General features: G+C 38.0%; 1 protein-coding gene and 1 long non-coding RNA gene across 2 annotated transcripts in view; one reads left to right on the forward strand and one right to left on the reverse strand.

Moving 5' to 3' along the window:
- The first annotated feature begins 6,548 nt into the window (after positions 1-6,548).
- LOC125386286 lies at positions 6,549-7,934 on the forward strand. Its single transcript, XR_007226297.1, has 2 exons — positions 6,549-7,709; positions 7,803-7,934. It is a non-coding gene; the product is annotated as an uncharacterized LOC125386286 (long non-coding RNA).
- A 4,276-nt stretch (positions 7,935-12,210) lies between these two features.
- The window catches only part of LOC100648913, a 28,901-nt gene continuing 20,226 nt past the window's right edge, over positions 12,211-20,885 (reverse strand). The window contains exon 4 of the mRNA XM_012316452.3: positions 12,211-19,971. Coding sequence (XP_012171842.1) covers positions 19,532-19,971 — 440 coding nt within the window. The 3' untranslated portion in view covers positions 12,211-19,531. The remainder of the gene's footprint in view (positions 19,972-20,885) is intronic.

Here is a 20,885-nt window from a genome sequence, read left to right on the forward strand (position 1 = left end):
CTGGTCTACTAGTTTCCTTGTACCTAGAACATCAATTATCCTGTATCATCATGTTCCAGAGTGCCACTCATCCCGTATACTGATTCGTCAATAGATATAAGTGTACCTAGAAGGAACATTCAGCGCGCTTCAAGGAGTGGAGCAAATTCGACGAGATTCTTGATACAAGAGCACAAAGACACAGTTGCAAGGGTTGCAACGTGACCGATGCTATCCAACGGAAAGAGATACGCGAAGCGATGCACCTGCGCCCGAAGATATGTGCGAGTAACAGCGCGAAAGTGTATCAGTGGTACAACGAAAGCGATCCACTCCGACTCTCATCCCCGCGTCCTTCGTCCCTCGGCGTTTTACAGCGGCAGACACGTCTGCCGGGTGTCTGAGCCACTGCGATACGTTGACCTCCATCGAAACTATAGCTCTCTATCGTCTCTCCCTCCCCGGCTGGAATTCCGCCGCTAATCGATGGAAGGAAGGAGGAAGGTATGCTTGCTGCTGCACATAATATAATGCGAGCACGAGAGGACGGGGGAAAAGAGAGACAGAGACAGAATCGACGGATGAGGAGAAGCGCACAGAGGGAAAGAGAGGCGGAAGGGGATCGGAGAGTACAAGTGCGTGACGTAATGGTTCATTCATCCCGAGACAGACGATATCCCGGTCAATGGTGTACATATATACATATACATATATATGTATATATATACTTATATATACACATATACGCATCTCTATGTATGATTCGTTTCGATACATACGTGCACGTGTATGCGTGTGCTACACCTACGTACCTAGGAATCTGCGTGTGCATGTGTCACGTGAAATGCACACGTGCACGTGCTGTTCTGCTCGTTCGTCTCGCTTTGATTTGCTCGTTCCTCGCTTCGGCCAGTTACAGCCGTATCCCCGGCTTTCCTTTCCTCCGTCGTGTTTCGGATAAATCAGTCGCGGAGACGTCATCTGCGTGAACTGACCTTGGCACGTCGGTCCGCCCGTGGATATGGATTTTTCTTATCGACGCTGCTTGTTACGTCTCATCTTACGCAATTATTATGGTACCTATTGTGAGAAGTTGAATAATCGATACACGATACGCAAAACAATTAAAACGCTACCCTCGTGCTTAACGCGACAACGGTACAAGTGTTAGGATTGAAAGAATAGATTGCATAATGCGATACCAATTGTCATTATGATTGATAATATCGGGCTTATTGAAAGGAGATTGTTCCTTTATCCTTCTCTGATAATATGTCTTTCTATGAAGGATTTGTTAGCCAAATAATTGATCAAGAATTTATTAATTACTTAATTTCGTAAATAATGAATAATATTAAAACTAGTTGATAGTCGATTAATTACTTGTTATTAAGAAGAAAGAAAGGACGAAAGTAACTTGCATCCTAAATTTTTATTTTATTAGAGAATTGGATATTTTATTAGCGATTAGAGGATGATTCGGTTAGTTGAAATTATTCTATCGCGATGCGTTTGATATTCTCGTCGGGAAATTCGCGCCGCGACGCAGCCGGAAAAATAAATTAGATAGAATTATTGATCCAGAGCTTACACACAGCTGTGTGCAGGTGGTAGCGTGAAGAAGAGTCCGCCGTTTATAATTTACCTCGCCTATCTACCCCAAATATCGATCCTGACAAAGGGTCACTGAACGAACAACGGTGAAAAGAGAAACATCCCGTATAGTCTGGCTAATAATCATCAATGTCACTCGCTAATTACCGATGCTAACATCGTAAAACATCAAAGAAAAAGTTTCGCTAGAAATTCTGTAAAAAATGCTCCAAACGCCGGTTCGGTGACCGCTTAACTTCAGCTTTTACTGATAGAATAAGCGTCCCTCAGTCAACGTAATTAAAAAATATCATATACCTTTCGAAGATTATTGCGTTGCTATTACTAGGCCATTACGTAAGTAATATAATTTAACATTTTATTTTGATGTACTGTAAATCATGATTAAACGAGGTCGTAATTAAAAATATAAATATAAAGTGGTGACGTAGGCTGACGTCTTCAGGCTGTAGGTACAGTTACGATCTTGCTATGTATAATTATATATAATAATAATTATACATTGTGTGTCTCATTTTATGAGAGGGAGAAGGTGTAATATAAATATAGACCTTCTTTTTTAATATTCGCTAGAAACATATAAATGATATACATTGATATAAATTTCTTCGTATGATCTTCATTTGCGATCCTTACGTGTCCATGGTTACTTTGTTTTAATCAAAGGACGCATAGTTGTAAATTCATAATGAGAGGTTTTGCCTTATCCTCCACCTCTCATTTTTTCGTCACTTAAGAAAATGATATTTAAGGTACCTAATGCAAAAAACCTTGAATGACAGACTACACAAAATTACTAACCAACTAGTTTACGAACAAAATAACTAATGTCGCTATGTGAAGATAACTTACAGTGATATAATGATACATTTTTCCTAATTTTTACTGATTGTAAGTATTCTATTTCCCTCCTACGAAATTCCCGCTCTGCCAGTTTGCCGTGTTTCTTTTTTTTTAAACTACTGGATCCACACAGCACGTCTGCACGATAGAGTGTGGAAAACGGCTTATCTGTTTCTACCTTTTGGCAAATAGGATACGAGCTTCAGGGCACGTCGGACGTCCTACCGGAAGACCCATCGATAATGCATGGCGTTATCGATTCTTGGTACACATTGGCAAGTTCGTGGAGTGGATATCGATCTGTGCCGGAGAAGCGACGTGCTCCGTTTGCTGGGCCTCTATAATTCATCGTCGCTTCGCTTCCTAGTCTTTGTGCCTTCCGGACGGGGTCGAAGCTTTCTCGAGTATTGGAGTTGAGCGTCTTTGGAACGTCACCGTGTCCGAATGGAATGCTCGTCTCGAAATGCATCAGTCATTGTCACAGTCCAGTCCAGTGAATGAATCAGCGAAATAAAGCTTAACGCAATATTAACGAGCTTTGCCCGAAAAAGAACCTCTGTTTGTAGAATACGACGATTAATCGTTAGACGTCGAGGAAGAGTATACGTGGTTCTGTTTATAGCGAAGTTGGCCAGTACGCGGCTACTGCAACTGTCAGTGGAGGCCAGCTGATCGATTTCGAAGGAAACACAGTTTGGCCAGACTTGAACTAGTTTCCTGAGCTGGTCCTAACAACGTGTATTAGATTACTGTATACGGATCCCTCCAGTATCTGAAGTTAATGAGATTTTGATGGGATGTCGATTGTTATTGATTACGTTAAAGAAGAAGAAATTTTATTTACAATGTATACGTTTATCGAATGGTAATGAGATCGATAATACAAGTATTAGGAAGTTATTATCGTTGTAAATGACCAGAATTATTCCTGAGATTTTTTAACGTGAATTTAGAGAAGATTGTATTAGGATACTTTGACCACGATTGATGAAATTTGAAGTTGATTAGACTGTGGACTATGCACTTATGGAAAATTTATAGATGTGGAGATACATGGAACGTAATCAAAATATACATGTAACATATCCAAAGTAAAATACTCGTTGCAATATTCAATAAATCAAATTCCTGAGATCCATTTCCTTGCCACAGCCACAGGAATTCGCAGACAAAAATTTATAGCGACAAATATCGATCACCGAAACCTTCAATCTTATCGCAATACCAACAACGACGTCGAGGAGACGCCAAATTCAAAACCCGCTTATCATAATCCCAAGAAACCGAACTCGATCATACATATCAAGAACAGAGGTAAAGATCGTCGAAGGAGGACGAAATCGTCGGGATAAAGTCGACTATGGGTTAGGGTAGAAGTTTCTACGCGTCTAGGAAACGTATTCCAGGCTCGTAATATTCCTTCGAGTTCTCGTTGGCGGAAATGCCAGGTCGGAAAGAAAGAACGAGAGAGAAGAGTGAGAGAAGGTAGGAGGGTGACGAGGGAAAAATAATCTCCCAGCGGGATTTTCGACCCTCGTCGCGTGTTCGTATCGGGGATAGGAAGAGACCCGGTGATCGTTAGCACGGAAGGGGACTTTGAAAAACGTCTCTTCGTGAGAGAGGCAGCTGCTGCTACTGAGCTGGAGCCAGGCAAGCCGGCAGCATTGAAAAGGGGGCGACAAAGGGACGCACTGACCCTCGGGGAGTGTAGCGGGAAAACGAGTCCTGCACGCTTTCGTCTGCCTCAATGGAATACGTTACGATATAGCTTGAAAAATTCAGAGAGCCGAATCTCTTCGTACCGGAAGAAAAGGTTTCTCTTTTTATCTGTTTCGCGCTTTTAAAGAATTCAGACTACTGTTTCGTATCATTTTGTCGGATGATCTCCAACTGTTCTTTCTCCTGGGTGGGAAACTAATTTATGTTATCATCTATAGACCATGTACATATACTAGGTGTCTTTTAATTAATTCGGGTAAAGATTGTAACATTTGCTGGACAAATATGGACGAATAACTTCGATATCTTAAAACAAAGGAGAATGAACTTGCACCTTCATGTAATAGTAATCACGAAAAAAAGAAAAACAGATATTTCTTAAATCACGAGTTTATTTTTCCACCCTCTTAGCAAAATTATGTTTCTCACGCGTTGTAGTCTTTGATATGAGACACCAGGACGTGATTTTACGCAAGGAGATTAAGTGTTTCAATAAATCCCTAATGAATTCCTAATTTCCAGGTTTAGCTCCTTTACTCGCGAATCTTTACGAACGGAGGTGTATATCCCGGAAGAACAGCTGCTCGGGGTCAAAAGCCTCGAGCGTGTCGTGTTTCCCTAGGACGTACAGGCACAAGTAACAAACAGAATGCTGAAGTGTAATTGCGTTTATAAAGCGTGTCATGATATCGTCGGCACTTTGCTATTGGACTCGTATTGTATTATTCAAAGGGTTATTACGCCGGACTCTAGAGTTGCTTCCACCGTCCGCCAAGCGAAGGATCTTCGATCTGAGTTGAACGTACAAAACACCGCGACTTTCATCGAACAACGCGTCTGTGGATTAACATTGCCTAATGACAGGACGTGACAAATATTACATTAGTGAAATAATTGCAATTATGTTAACAGAAGGTGAACCATTAACGATAAGATCAAATCATTTCAGATATTTTGTGCTGTATACTTTATATTTGGTATATATAAACGAATTATAGAAAATTTCGTTTCTTTCCAATATACTTCCCGAACTACCAGTTATTTGACAAAATTTTCTAAAATCCACCACTTTGATGTACTTTTTATTGTTCCACAGAAAGTTTCTTCTTTATTAGTCGTCCAACCTCGAGTTTCGATTCCTCGAGCTGCAGCCTTAGTTAAAACTCAACATTTTGAGTTACATAACGCAGTAAGCGTCTTAAGACAGCCCTTGAACCATCTTACGCTAAAGCTAACACACCTTAGTGAATCGGATTAATGAACCCTATTCGAGTTCTCTCATTTTTGCGACACTTTTTTAGCAGAGAAGACACACTTTCTCCAATCGGTACCTTCATCGTATCGGTCAAAACCATCCATAATGAACTACGAAGAAGCTGACAGAACCGAGTCACGGCTGATACGTAAAGTTCGAAGATCTCTGCTCTCTAGAGAGTCGAAGTTAGAACGAAAGAAGATCCAGGCGATAGATCTTGAACGAGGGAAAGAGAAACAATGCGTGGCAGGAGAGAGGAGAAGAAAAGTCCTGATGCGATGGTAGGAGGAATCGAAAGTAGAAGGAAGAGAGTATGAAGAGAGAGCGGTTACGAAGAACGGTCGTGAAGAGAGGGTGGCGGAGAGGGTGTCCCTCAAATCGCCCCCGCCATGGTAACGTCGTCGTAGCACGTGCTTGCTACGTCACCGGCCGTGTTTACAGAGAGATACCTATAGCCGTACTCGTGACCTTGTGTTTTGTATATATCATCCTCCCTCCTGACGGCCGCGGGATTCCCCTCGCGGTCCCGCGGACCTGGGAATACCCCCATCCGGTATCGTCTCTCCTCTCCTCTCCCTTTCGACCTTCCGCCGCGTGGCTTTGGTACACGAGAGAGCTCCTCAAACTCCCCATGAGGCAACCAGTTGTTCCGTCTGTGACGTAACGGGGTATCACACGACCTGTCGGTGCTTTGTTGCATCCTATCCTGCTCCACCCTTCGCGGCAGCCACCTCTTTCGCTCGCAGCCGACCTACCACCAGACGCGCTCTTTCTTTCTCCTTCTGTCTTCTCTCTTTCCACGTTCACACGTACTTCGTCCACCCAATGGTATATATGTATACGGTTCGTCTTTTGCCCTTTCCCTCGTCTCCTTCGTCGCGATGCCCTCCATACCGCGGTTAATTCTCCGTGCTCTCTCTCTCTCTCTCTCTTTCTCTCTCTCACCGTCCATATGTATGCCGGTTCTGTGTATATTTGGCCATGTGCATCTGTGCGAAGTGAGGCGATGCGGGTTTATGTGTACAAGCTTGCGATCTGAGAGAGTGAAAGTGAGAGAGAATATCGGGAGAGAGGACGAGAGAGGATGCTTTAAATGGGTGAACACATCGCCTCGAAGGTCGTGCCAGACCTTACTGGGTCACTGGAACGATGGTGATGACCCCGCGCTCCTTTTCCTCCGGCTTCCTTCTAGTTCGACGGATCGAGCATCGAAGCGTCGTTTTATCGGAAGAATGTGAATAGTGTTGACAGTGCATGTATGTTGTGTTTCTGATATGGTTAGGCCTCTGCAATTTTTATGAGACAGTGTAGAATTGGCTGTGGTAATTTACGTATTGTGAAGTTATGTACGTTATGAAGTTTGAATGGGTGATATGATAGAAATTGGAGGAAAGGTGAAGATTGGTGGAGGCATTGTTCGAAGATATGGATGTGTGATAATCCCTGGTTTAAGTATCTTGTATTTGTTACTTCTTCTGAAGCCTTTGGAAACTTGGGTACTGATACAGAAAATTGATTGACCTTAAAATAAAGTTATCCTTTCTATGCTGTTTCATTTTATGAAAATAACAAAGTAAATGAAATAATTTGTTATTTCAAAGAAAATTTGATCAAGTTTGCTATGATATAATGATACGTCTTAGTGTGAGTACTAAGCGTCATAAATTCTGTTCCAATTTTTTTTTTGGTGGGGACATGAACGTGACCTGAGTGAGACACATCAGCCTGTGACTCGTGAGCTGGTCACGTAAGAGATTAAGAAATAAATCGTAAAATCGAGCAGACGTTACAGTTTATATGGTGAATGTCCGTGGATGAAAGAATTGACAGAAGTTACAGGAGATAAGAGCTAGAAACCTCAATCAGGATCGTAAAAATAAATAGCTATATCCTGTTGCTAGCTCTGATTCGAACCTTATTGACAAAAGTGGAGTGTTATGATGCGTGTGTATTGTCAAGTAAAATGTATATCACATAGCATCAATTGGTGCCATTACTTGATGCTTTAATTTAAGACCCCAATGACTTCACGTCATGGAAGTTCCTCTGTAATCTGGGAGAAGTCTTTGTGCATTGCACTTGGAGCATAATTGCTTGGATGATTTTCAATGGAGTTGCCATTCTATTCAACGCGGTGATCTTTTACAAATCTGTTATAACATCAAAATTACTAGAGCAACGTCATTTTGCACGATCCAAGTAATATTATTAGCGAAATTATACAAATCAGTTGATCGTCCGAATTGTAAAATTTTAAAAAACACAAGTCTTTCGCAGAAAACGAAGCGTCGATTTGATGGTAAATTGTTGTATAAAAGGATTAACTATATCATTCGTAGTATGGGCGACTTTTCCTTGATGAATTTCTCGTGTTCGTTTGATTTCCCATCAGGATTCGGAGGAAATTTACGTTGGTAGCTACAAGCAGACGTTCCTGGCAACGAACCACGCCGCAAGGTTGCCTCTGTCCTTAATTTTAGAAGCGCCGGAAAGGAACGCTTGGAGATGGTCGTCGCGACGAAAATAATAACGCATACCAGGCGAAAATAAAAACTTCCTTACCGCGCACTGGGATTTTATTTCAGTTCTATCCTTCGAATTCTCGTTTAAATTAATCAGGACGATTCGTTAAACTAAGCGAGGATATCTATTTTTTACTCTAAAAATTCTATTACGAATCATTTTATGCATCGAGAGATCCTCTCTTATACTTTTCGAAGGTAATAAAAAGCGAACAAAAAGAAAGAAACGAAAAGAAATGCAAAGATTTATGGTAACTGCTGGTCGAGTTTCATCGTGGAATCATGGAACGAGCACTGGGAGAAAGTTGTGTAGAGATTGGAGAGCGTTTCACTTTCACTTTGTCCGACCCGTGACTAACATGGATTCAGGCTCCTCCAGACTTGTAAATCAAGTGTTTCTTTCTCTGACCATTTTATACTCTGCGTATAAACGATAGTTATTACGGCCATCCATGATCAGCTCCCCAGAAATTATGTTTAAAATTCAAAGAATCTTCGGAATCGATATAATATGATAAGAATTTAAAATAAAGATCATTTATTGAGTTGGTTTATTCGTCTTATTATTCCTTCCGTTCATGCTAACGCAATTTTTATTGCGATAATGAGACACGGATAAAGAAAAAGATTGCTGCTTTTATTAAATGGGACTGCATACTCATAATGTATAATTTGATAAAAAGGGACATGATTTATTGCGATGTCATCACATTCAGTTTTATTTAATCATTTAGCTTTTATTATGAAATTCATTTATTTAATCTATTCATTCGTTAGGTCTAATTATTTGGTCTGTGTAATTAAATTACATTATTGATTGTTATAATTCAATTAATCTATCATTTAGTAATATCATTTGCTTATTTATTTTACCGATAGCCATATTCATGTACGGTTATCATATTGTAGGTATTATAATAGGTGATATTATATTCAAACACGTTTATTATTCCTAACAGAGATAGATACATTGCATTGATAATTTGATATACCAATTCTATAACTATGTCTAATGAGAATTTTCAACAGACAGCTTGTTGAAGAAACAATAATTGTCAACTGTTTAACACATAATCATTAGCGACTGAAGACGGTATCTTTACTTAAAATGCAACTATTATTTTAAAACTGTATCTCTTACGTAATAATTTTCAAAATTCCCCTATTTCGACATTCTATTTTATCCTCTAACGATCCAGATATCCGAATTAACAATCAGCATAATGAATTTTCAAGCCAGAATCAACGGTTATTTAGTGCGTCTCGTCTATGTCAATACTCGAGAAGCCAAGTATCATCGTCGTCGTCATCGCGATCATTATCACCCTCGTCGGATAACGATCGTCATCGACATCGGGAATATCGTCATGGGGATCGGTTAACGATCCCCATATACGTATCAACGGACGAAGTAATGGCTGTGTTTCTTTTCTAATCAGCGACAGCACAATTATCTCGTAAATTCGGCTTGTCCCAATTGAACCATTGGCTTCCAATCTCCCTCGTGATCATCGACGGTTCTCACCGAGGCAAGAAACTTAATTGCTCCTTTTAGGTACGATTAATTTCGAATCAATTACCCGTTTGTTTGCGCACCATTCGCTACGGCGTACGGTTAATGGACGTGTAATTACAACCGGTGTATCGTGTATTACGTTGCCATTAACCCTACATCTACGAATGCCATCAAATTCCTTCTTTCTTCATCAAGATTATCTGCTTCATTTGCTTTATGCGAAACATTGTTTCTTCTCTTTAGATTGATTTAAAAAGCGATTCTATCGCGAGTAGTCTCTTTCAGATATTGTATATATTGATAAAACGAATATCCGATTACGTAGAGAGATTTTTTTTATGACAACTCTATGCGATAGAAAAATCCACATAGAAAATAAAATTGTCCATATAGTTTGATAAAATAATATTACGTGATTCTATTTTCGAAAGAAATGCCCATAAAGTATGTCAGAATTGACCGAGCCCTCACCATCCGAATTATTCTAATAATTTGTTATTTTAGGTTCTTAATTCTTTCCTATATAGTTCTGTCGTTCTCTCTAGTTAGTCTGTAAGAAGTAATTTTTCTTACAGTTACTGTGTTTATTCTTCAGAGAGGTCAGTATAAAATTAATAACCTTGTTTGGAAAGTGAACCGTGGGGAAAAAAGGGAACGAAAAGAATCAGCCACGCCTACTCTCTGTTTATGCACATTATACTGATGGTAATATAAAAAAAAGCACAAAATGTTGGTATTTTTTATTTTTTACCTCATGTTCACCTTTATAGCGACATAAACATAGTAACGGGAGAAAACGTGGACGATGGAGTTTTTTTTTTATAGAAAGAGGAAAAGGGGAAAAGTCGATGTTTTTTTCCTTGTTCGTAATCGAACCGGAAAATGGAAATGATCGATCCCCCTTTTGCGTCGAGAGCTTTTGCTCGTTTTTGCGTGCATGAAAGTTTACCGAGTTAATTAGTCGCTTCTTCGCGATAAATTTTACGCGAAGTTGCCGGTATAGACTTTTGTACAAGTTTACGGACGCTGTTTTATACTTTCGAACATTTGACTTCGTTCTTTGTTTTTAATAGGAAATTAAATGCCCTATGCTTGCAAATTATTTTGGAACCCTTATTTGTTTTTATCAGCGTCGAGGAAAATTTTATTCGAATAAAAGATAACGAATAAAAATAAAAAATCAAATATTATTCGTCACTGATGAGTAAATATCCAATGGACTGAGTATTTATTTGGATAAGAATTTATTCGAATAAGAAGTTATTGCGTGTACACCCTTTTGAAATTTTAACCAAAGCATTATTTTATTGGGATGACGTGCATGGTATGTCACATGGTTATTCGATATCAGAATTATTACAGATGACTGATGACATACCGTGTATATCATGACGTATTTTTAAATAAAAATTGTGTGAAACGGGTTTTTTTTTATTCCCTATATTGATTAGTTCCACTTATTTTTTATTACAAATGTAAAGGAGTTTTGTTCAAAATGACCTTTTTTGAATGTGATAATCCGCAACTATTTCTTTCATTATCACGTTTCCATAAAATAGGTACATTTATAATAAAGAAGTCACAAAAACATATTAAAAGTCGCCATAAAAAAATTGTTGGCAAGTATTTTGAAAATTATTTTCAAGAATCATTCGTACTGGACTATAGATGTTTATTAAAGATTTCAAGATTTTTAAGTAAAACCTAAATAAATATCCGTATCATTCCTTAAATTTGAGTACCATAACCAGCAATTTACCTTGGTAATTTCCTATATTTTTGCATATTATTTCTGATTATTACCAAAAGAACTTATTATTTGCGAAGTCGAGTCGTTTTAATTCACAGATCAATTCCTCTAGCGTTGACTAGATGCCTCGAGAGACGAGTTCATTGCTTCGTACATATTAACGAACGTTGCAACGTGTCTTTTTGCGTAATGGGACCTGTATGACTCTTGTGAATCTATTGATGCATCAGACAGCCCAATACGTCGTTTCAGTTGACTGGCAAATTTCTCAATTACGTTGTTTGACGTTGGAAGTAATGCGAAACACGGTTCAATGATTTCAAGAACAAATTAATAATCACTTCGTTAAATAAATATACCAATATTTGTAGCACTTGATACATAAATATATTACAAATATATTGGATCGTCTCGTAAATAATGCGGTTTTTCGAAAAGTTAAGTTCGAAACAACGGGAGTTGTTACTATCAGAGTTCTAAAACATTGAAATGGAAAACTTCATAGAAGAAGACAGTGAATTATAAAATATACGAGAAAATTTATCACTGATCAAAAGGTAATTGTTTATTTTGATCTAGTAATACGAAAGCCAAAGTATTACTTATGGGATGAGCCAATATTTATCGAGGTACACTCGATTAAGTAATTTTAAAAAGATTTTTAATTTTATCCTCGTAAAAAGATATGTATTAAAGAAATGATATATATCTTGGAAAATTCAGGAAAAAGAAGAGATAATAACTGTCATGTAATAATCTTAAAGAATTCTTTCAATGACATAATCTTACTATTTTTTTAATAAATATCCAGAATTAAAGCTTCACACTATGTTACCATTATAAGTACATAGTTGCCGTCTTTCGTCTTTGTTTCATTTCTTGAAATTCTTAAAAGACTTGATAAATTTTCCATCAACTTTATAAGATACTTTAAAACGTCTGAGAAAAAGTGTACGATGTTTTCACTCACACAGTGCGTCCAGTTTCTGGTTAAGCAGAAACACCAACAAGAAACGTTTTCAAATAATTTATTTAACCTCGTACTTCGTAATGACATCACGTTACTTTACAATTAATCCAAGAATTACACGTTACTCTAACTTTAAAAGGAAACAAAAATCGTGATCGGTCGCAGAAGCGCACTATACAAATGTAGTCGAAACTCATCGGGCACCGGAGTTTGGAGCGATGGTAGTGAAGGGGTTGAAATTCGAAAAGTGTCGCGCGGCCTTCGTTTTTTCTTTTTTTTTTTTCATTTCTTGTTCTCTCAAAAGAGACGCGAGAAAAATTGGTAAATGGACATCACGAACGATCGCTAAAGATCAACTGGTGCTTGTCGAAGGCAAGGCAAAATGTGATTTTCTTCTTTTTTTCTTATTTCTCTCCTTTTTCGTCTGTTGGCGATTTTTTGACTCGCGAAAAAGAATGTTACGGCGTTTATAGAGTTACAGACATTGTCTGCAGACGTGTGTCCGCATACAAATTTCTATAAAATATATAGAACTTGTAAAAATGTGTAATAAATACAGGACATTTTGTATACAACGACCTAAGAGAGTAACTGATGTCGTGACAATGGAAGAATATTTCAAAAGAATGATGAAAATTCCTATTCAATTTTGAAAGCTAAATAAAAAGACAGTTTCGGGATTGGCGTGTATTGAATGTTACCCTCTCGAGGAATGCTGGTACATATGTGTACGTTTAGTTTCTCTTTAATTCAAGTATGATTGCAAAAGATACAAAGATACAATCGTCACATATGTATACATTATTTTTCTCGTTTGAGATGTTCGTAAATATATATTTTAAATAAATAATCTAGCCTGAAAAGACGCAAGATAAAGCAAGTGAAAATTACTCCTTTGCAAAGAAAAGGAGAAAAAAAGATAGAAACATGACTTATCATAATTTTCCCCTGTGATCTTCCTATAGAAGTCAATATGTGTACACTTTTCGCGATTTGTTATGTCGTGTGTCGTATATTACAATACTTTGCGTGTCCACGTCTTTTGTTCAGAACTCCGAAAAATACGTGAGATCAGACATTCAGTAATCTTGTGGGAAGACACACATCTACAGACAACGTCTGCAAGTCTGAATATACGCGATTTTAGACACGATACAGAGAATAATAGCACATGGCGTGTCCGTCGATTTATTACGATCGCTTAATTAGTAACGTTAAATGGCAGTTTGTTAAGGTGATCGAATTGATCACCGGATTTTGAACCTCTTGTGAAACCTGAGATACGCGAACCTCGACGTCGATCGATCAGCAAAGATCGTGGTTCGTTTTCGTCGCCGCTAGTTTTGTTCTCGTCAAAAGATGTTAATCGATTTGCGAAAAGTCGCGTTTAAATTATTGAGAACAGTACAACGTGTCGCTGTATCGTCTTCTTTTTCATTGCTCGAGGTGCACTGGCAAGGAAGGTCTTTTTCAAATTCCTTGAATGATCTTGCTTAACGATCGAACGTTGATTTATATATCTGTTGAGCTTGAAAGGATCACGCTGTCGAATCTTGAGACAAGTGTTTCGTTACATCAGTCATTTACGGCGAAAATCCTGAGTGTGCGAGTGTCGATATAATCCTCTACATCTTTGGTTAAAAATTTAGGTGCAGTGGCAATTGCATTATAGAAGTGTAACAAGGAAAGAGAAGACTCTCTTCTTTAAGAACAATTGTTAAAAATCACAATGCAAAATTTTCCAAATGCCTCGAACTGCCAAGATATCCACTTGATATCTTATTAAATAAACTTGAGCCAGTGGTAAAAATAAGTATCGATACTTCGCTCGCCAGACAAACAGAACCAAAGATAGAGTTCAGTAATAATAAAGTAGAAATAGAGTAGATTAGATTAAGTACATGAGTGATTAGTTAACTAAGGAGAGATATTAAAGCAAATACGACAAATATTGAAGGACAAATGAAAGGAATTGTAAGCCAAAACCCTTTCTAAACTAACGAGTCCGAAAATATAGAAATAAAAAATACTTTACCCGCCTTAAATAGTGAGAACCCTTGAACGAAGACGGAATTAGTTGAAAGGCAGTTTATCGTAAAAAAGATACATAAATTTGAAAAATTGAAAGGGAAATGATTTTTATCTTAAAATCCACTAAAAAGAAAAAAATAATTTTCTTAACCAGGTATCGTTGAATATAATAATACTATACGGGAAAACCTGTATATATTATCTGTATCGCTCAATTGTTGAACTCATATTACTAAAAATAGAAACATGGTAGGATCATATTAATTCAGTTTCAAAGTTTTCACAATTTTAACACTTTCAAAGACTCTGTAATTGATGAGATAAATCTTGGATTCATGATTTGAAATTAAATTGATTAAATTAAAATGTTCTTTCACTTATAACTTGTAATCGATAGAGAATTTCCTTCCTTGTCTTCATTAGGAATTTCTTTATCGAAAAAATTCATTCAAGAGAACAAAAGAGGTGTTAGCCAAATGGAGGATGTATCGTAAATGCATAATGAGTCCGCCAGGTACTTATTTTTAGTAATATGAGTTCAACAATTGAGTAATATCCTATCATATGATTACCACGTGTGCTCGACATATACAGATTTCCCTGTATACTATTATTACATTCAATTACTTAACGGTACTTGGTTCAGAAAATTATCTCCTTCTTTTTAGTACATTTTTAAATAAAAATGATTTTCTTAATTTTTAAAATTTATGTATATTCTTTTTTATTTTTCTTTAAAAATTCAGCAAGTGGATGAAATGTTGCTTACAAAATTCCACCAAGACAGTCAAATAGACAGGAAAGCAAGCTAAATAAAAGCCATTAAAAATTGTTAACGAATGTTTGGCAAGCATTTGCTGAACCATCGATGACAATCATTTAAGTACGATAGTATCTCAAGTAGTATAGTAATCGTTCCAAGCTCAGCTCTTCTATATAAACGAATCTTAATTTGCGGAGACCGAAGGATCGTTGAATCGTTATAATATTCCAAAGTCAATATTATCAATACAAACACGATAACACATGACAAATATGATTTGAGTTACCATTGACTACCAAATTCGATTTAACTCCATCCAACAATCACAAAGCATAAAAATCGATCGGGTTATTCCAAGTCATGAACCTTGGTCTCGTGAAAACGATCCTGCAAATCTTCAATCCTTACTGTCCCTTTTCAGCCCCTCGAGAAATGAACGATAAATTTCAGCGAATATCTTCTTTGTTTCACTCGTGAATAATTTTTCTCGTGGCTCCAGGAAGATCCAAGAGGAAAGCGACACAAGAGGACGATGTACTTAATTCCCTCTTGGAAGGATCTGACCCTTCTCGGCGAGTCCCCTCATCGATCACGCGACTTATCCCTGGGTCAGGCCAGCTTCCATCGTTCATTCGTCTATCGAAATTCGCGGTACCGCACGCAATCGTGAAGAAATCGATCTTCTTTAAAAAGATCTACGCTCTGTTAAGGATTAAAGCAGAGACAAAGATAAGATATTGTGGGTCTTTCTAGATTCGAGTCTATAAAATCGATAAATCGGGAGGAAAGTGAGAGAGAGAGAGAGAGAGAGAGAGAGAGAGAAAGAGAGAGAAAGAGAAAGAGAGAGAAAGTTTTTATAGCACGCGTGGTACACGTGAGAAGCAGAAATAGTGCTTTGACGGAATGACGATGTCGTTGGTAGTGTTGCGTGGGACGCGGAACTTTGTCGCGAGATCATCGTTTCTTCACAGTGTATCGGTTCATAAGTGTTTTTACTTCCGCGATTCTCTCTCGGTTATTCCATGTTCTTTCGTTCCCGACGTAAAAGAGAACAAACGAGAAGAGAGAAGAAGAAAGAATGAGAGAAATAGAAAAAATAGCGATGATAAAAAGAGAGAAACAACACAGAACAAGAAGAAATCAGTGTGGAATGTCTCGTATAATTACGTGCGAGAATAATAATTTATCAGGCGTTTAGAAAAAAAAAAGAAAGAAAAAAAAAGCAAACAACTCCGCTACATTAATCCGTTTACGTTTATAAGATAATAAAAACTGTGCTCGCAGTCATTCGTAATAGCAATAATAGCAGCAATAATATAATAATGATCGTAATTATAATCATAACCATAACTGTCTTCTTCATCGTCATCATCACCATCATCATCATCATCATCATCATCAGCATCAACAGCATCATCAGCATCATCATCATCATAGTATTATAATCAATCGCCATTTCGTACTTCACAAATATGTATAGCAATCTTATAGTCATCACCGTCAATTTAATCACTACTTAAGAGTTACTTTCTAATTATCGCAAGAGAAAAAAAGGACAAAAAAATATACGTTCATACATTTTTTCTGTATTCCCCCAGCTTTTCCTTTTCTTCTAATTCCGAAATACTTAGGAGGGGAGCGGGGGGAGGGGGGGGGCTTCTCTCACGCATACGTGTCTATGTATTCATATACATATAAATATATCATCATATTATTTTTATATATCTTCTTTCCTTGCCAACGAAACGATCGATACGAAATAAATTAGGCGCTAAATAAATAGAACGGATCACTATGGTTTTTCTCTCTTCGTTAAAGTAGATTCATACTTGCTGCATTCTTTCTTTCTTTGCTTCCTATTCATCCATGTCCCTCTTTGTTTCTCATTTACCGTCGCGTTCATTCGCAGAAATTCACTGCATGTCAGCCGACGAATTAGTTCGTAAGATCGCCTCACGATGTAAAAATCGTCCCCGTGCCACTACTAACGATGCTGACACGTCGAGAGTGACATTTTTTACTCCGCGTCGCATCAAGCCGGATTTGCCGCAACGATTTGTCATACCGATTTGCTTCGTATGGAACACCCGTCTTAACGCGCTTCGTACTAAGATAAAAATTCACCAGGAATAATAATAATAATAATCATCGATAATACAGCAGAAATTCGAACTGTTCGCGCGAAGGGGTGGATTTCTCACTGTCGGTGTGTCCCTTGCGTCAGTTGCTTCTCTTCCTCCATTTCTCCTTTTTTTTTCTTTATTCTAGTGCAGCCAAACAAGTGCATAGCTGCCACAATGGCGTGTGTATCGTTTAATAATAGGGTCAGTATCTAAAGTAGCCTGACCACGCTGTTCTAAATTACAAATATATATTATATAATATATATACAATATATATATATACATTATACAATATATGCATATTATATATATATATATATGTATAAAATTTGAATGAACGTTCTTGATCAAGCTATAGTGGTTTACTTTATTTTTCTGTTCCTCTCTCGCTATCACTCTCACAATCTTGCACTCGCTCTTAAACACTTTCACTCTCTCCTCAGTTCCTCCTAAGTTCGTCATTATACTTTTATTATCTTGCCTAATCGTTTCTTTTTCCTGTCTTAGGTTTGTTATTGATATATATTGTTCGTCTGTCAACCGTCCAATAACCGTCATCGTCGTCATTCACCCCTTCTTCCTCGGTTCGCATTCGTCATCGCGGCTCCGTCTTCCCTCGGACAATTAATAATCCTTAATAATGCAAAAATACTAGTTAAATCCCTGTACATGAAAACCTTGATGTGGTATACGTGTGGTGTCTTTGTCCCTTCATTCTATTAGTCTTCGAACTTACTATCATGGCCGCATTCTATACAGGTATTCGTGTACGGTTTTGCGCGCGCGAATCAGTGTGTAGTTATGTGTATGTATGTGCAGGTCCGACCGCCCACTCGTTCTCGTATTTGTTTTTCTTGGTGGACTCAAAAAAGCGTTATTTTTATTTGTTTCTAAAGTATCTTTTTACTTACAAGGTATTTGGTTTGATCCATGCATCATTCTGACATGCAGTTTTTTTTCTTGTTTAGATATATAAATTATGGTAATGATTCGGTATTATAATTATAATAATAATAATTATTATTATTAATAGTAATATTATCATTGTGATCGGTGTGTGTAGTACCGCCATTTTTCTCATTTATCATTATTATTATTATTATTTTGTTTCTTTCTTTTTTGCTGGTCACGGAATCAGTTACTCGATATCTCTCTCACACCCGGTTTTATACGTTCTCGTTCATCCTTTCTCTCCCACTCTCTCTTTCCCTTCGCTTCTGTATTTTCCATTCGCTATGCACACCTCATTCACGGTATTTTTTTCGATTTTTTCCTTTTTTTTACATTTTCTCATTTTTTTGACAAAAAGAACAAAGGAGAAGATAAAAACATGCGTCAACGCCGTTTCGTATCGCCCTTTGTAATTCGGTGGCCTTCAAAAACGCCGATACAAATCATGGTAAAAAGGAATGATGTCTTGGCTCTTGAATTAAACGCTACGTCGTTTTGCTATCGCGCAACAAGCGGAAACGGGGGGAGGGGGAGCGTGTATTTGTTCAAAAGGCAGTAACCGCGTGGAATTACTTCGTTTCGATCTCCATGAAAAAAGAAAGAAAAAAGAGAAATATTCAGAGTCCCTAAAAACTACGACGCGCAGCAGAAGAAGGAAGAAAGCTCCGTCATCTCGAGGTTTCCTTCGCGTAGAGTCGAAAGAAAGTAGCTATCACTATTATCACATGGTATAAAAGTTACGTGAAATGCCGCGAATAACGCTAATCGTACGATCATCCCAAAGAACCTGTTCAGAATCGGTCGATATGATAAAACGGACGCGAAAAAGAACAGAGAGGAAGTCACTAAAATATAAAGAAAAACGATGATAATGAAGAAGGAAATCTTCGAAATATCGAGCTTTTTACCTCTTCTTTCTGCCTCCGATCTAGCGCGATTGATATCTAAAGACCAGCAAGATGCTTATACACAACTTCCACTTTCCATCATATATGCAGTAACACTATTTTACAACGAGGTCTCGTGATATATTTCTACAAACAATAGCAAAAAGAAGGCGAAACAAGACCAAAGATACTGGATGTAGTGAAGAGAAGGAACGAGGAGATAAAAAGGGGAACCTTACGAATTTAATGAATCTAGGATAAATAATTCACGGCGAGGAAAAAGGAATGGAAAGAAGGTAAAGAAAAATAAAAAAAGAAATGGGCAAGGTACATAGTTAGAGAGTTAAAGAGGAAGAAAATGGATAAAGAGGAATGAGAGAGAGAGAGAGAGAGAGAGAGAGAGAGAGAAAGAGAGAGCAGGAGCGAAGGAGAATCATCAAAACGATCGTGATGGTGCGATGGTAGGCTACAGGTCTACTATCCGCGACCCTGATCGGTGACCCTGACGGTTTTTAGAAGCGCCTCGCTGCGATCAGCGTTAGATTGGCGGCCGACACGAGGGTGCTGACGTTGTTGCTCGTATTCGTGGCTCCCTGGCTGGCGGTGGGTCACTTCTTACTTTTCTTGGTGGGCGGCTCCTGTACGTCCTGCGAGTCTTCGGTGTCCTCGCTGTCTGTCGGTCGAGGCGTGTTGTTGCTGTCGTCGTTGTCGTTCGTGGCGAGTGAATCATTCGTGTCTTCGCTGGCGACGGCCGCTGTAATCGGCGTAGCGGGTTTATCCATCGAGTCTTCGGTGAAGGACGTGGTCATGCTGTTCTCGTCGATGGCCGCCGGATCAATACTGCCTAGTTCCTTACCGTTCACTGCCACTTCCTGATTGCTGTCGTCCGACGGTTCTGTCGCCTCGCCGTTGCTGGGCGGATGAGAGTTCCCGTTCTCTGTGGAGCCTGGAATGCCGTCCAACAGCTCTGGCTTCAACTCGGACGCCACGTAGTGGGTCCACAGGGCGAGTTCCACCCTGTGGGGACTCCAGGTTTTGCCGTTCGACGCTGCAATGAAAAAAAAGAACCAAACGTCTGTTAAATATTTAATCGTTAGGCGATAAGAATCGTCGAGACTGCGGACCTTTATGCATTTATGGGAATTTTCAATGAAGAAACGTGCATGCAGTGACTAGGAAAAGTACTGGCGCATGACCATATTTTCCAATGAAGTATTTCTTTCTATCAAATTTTGCATTCCATTTTCGTAGGATGGAACCTCTGTAGTTGTATGAAGGTAATAATACTTGATAATAAGTTATATTATAGGGTATATTATTGAAGGTATTATTAAATAAAATTTAGTATGTTTAGGCCTAATTAAATAGTCTACAAACGCTATTAAAGATAAATTACTATGCTAGTACTTTTTGTAGCCACGATAATATACGGAAACATAAAATATCCAAAATAAAGTACAATAGAAATCCGTTTACACAAACTTGTCGGAAGACAGATAGTTTATGTAATTAATATCTATTTATTTTCTTCACCACCTATGATTTTTCCTTCACATAGTAAGAGTTGACATTCAGATAAACGGATTGAATCGGCAGGAGTTTATTTAGTCGGATATTAACGAAAGTATCGTTCAAACAAACGAGATACTACTGTACTTGTTATAATATACAAAAGGTGAAATCAATACCGATTTGGATTCTGTTTCTTAGATTCTGTTTATAAAAATATAAATTTTCATAAATATCCGCAGTCTGATCGTCGAAATATTATCTTAATGTTTCGTTTCGAGTTACATATTTAATCGATACAGTGATGTTATACAATTTGATTTAATTGGGAAACAAGAGTGATAGTGAGATTTTGATATAATCATGATAGGGGATCAAGTAAATTCAGATTAGTCGAATTATGCGAATTCAAGTCGTTTCGAGTGGAGAACTATATCTATATGAATCCACTGG

Source organism: Bombus terrestris, chromosome 14 (assembly GCF_910591885.1).
Source record: "Bombus terrestris chromosome 14, iyBomTerr1.2, whole genome shotgun sequence".
Classification (NCBI taxonomy): Eukaryota; Metazoa; Arthropoda; class Insecta; order Hymenoptera; family Apidae; genus Bombus; species Bombus terrestris.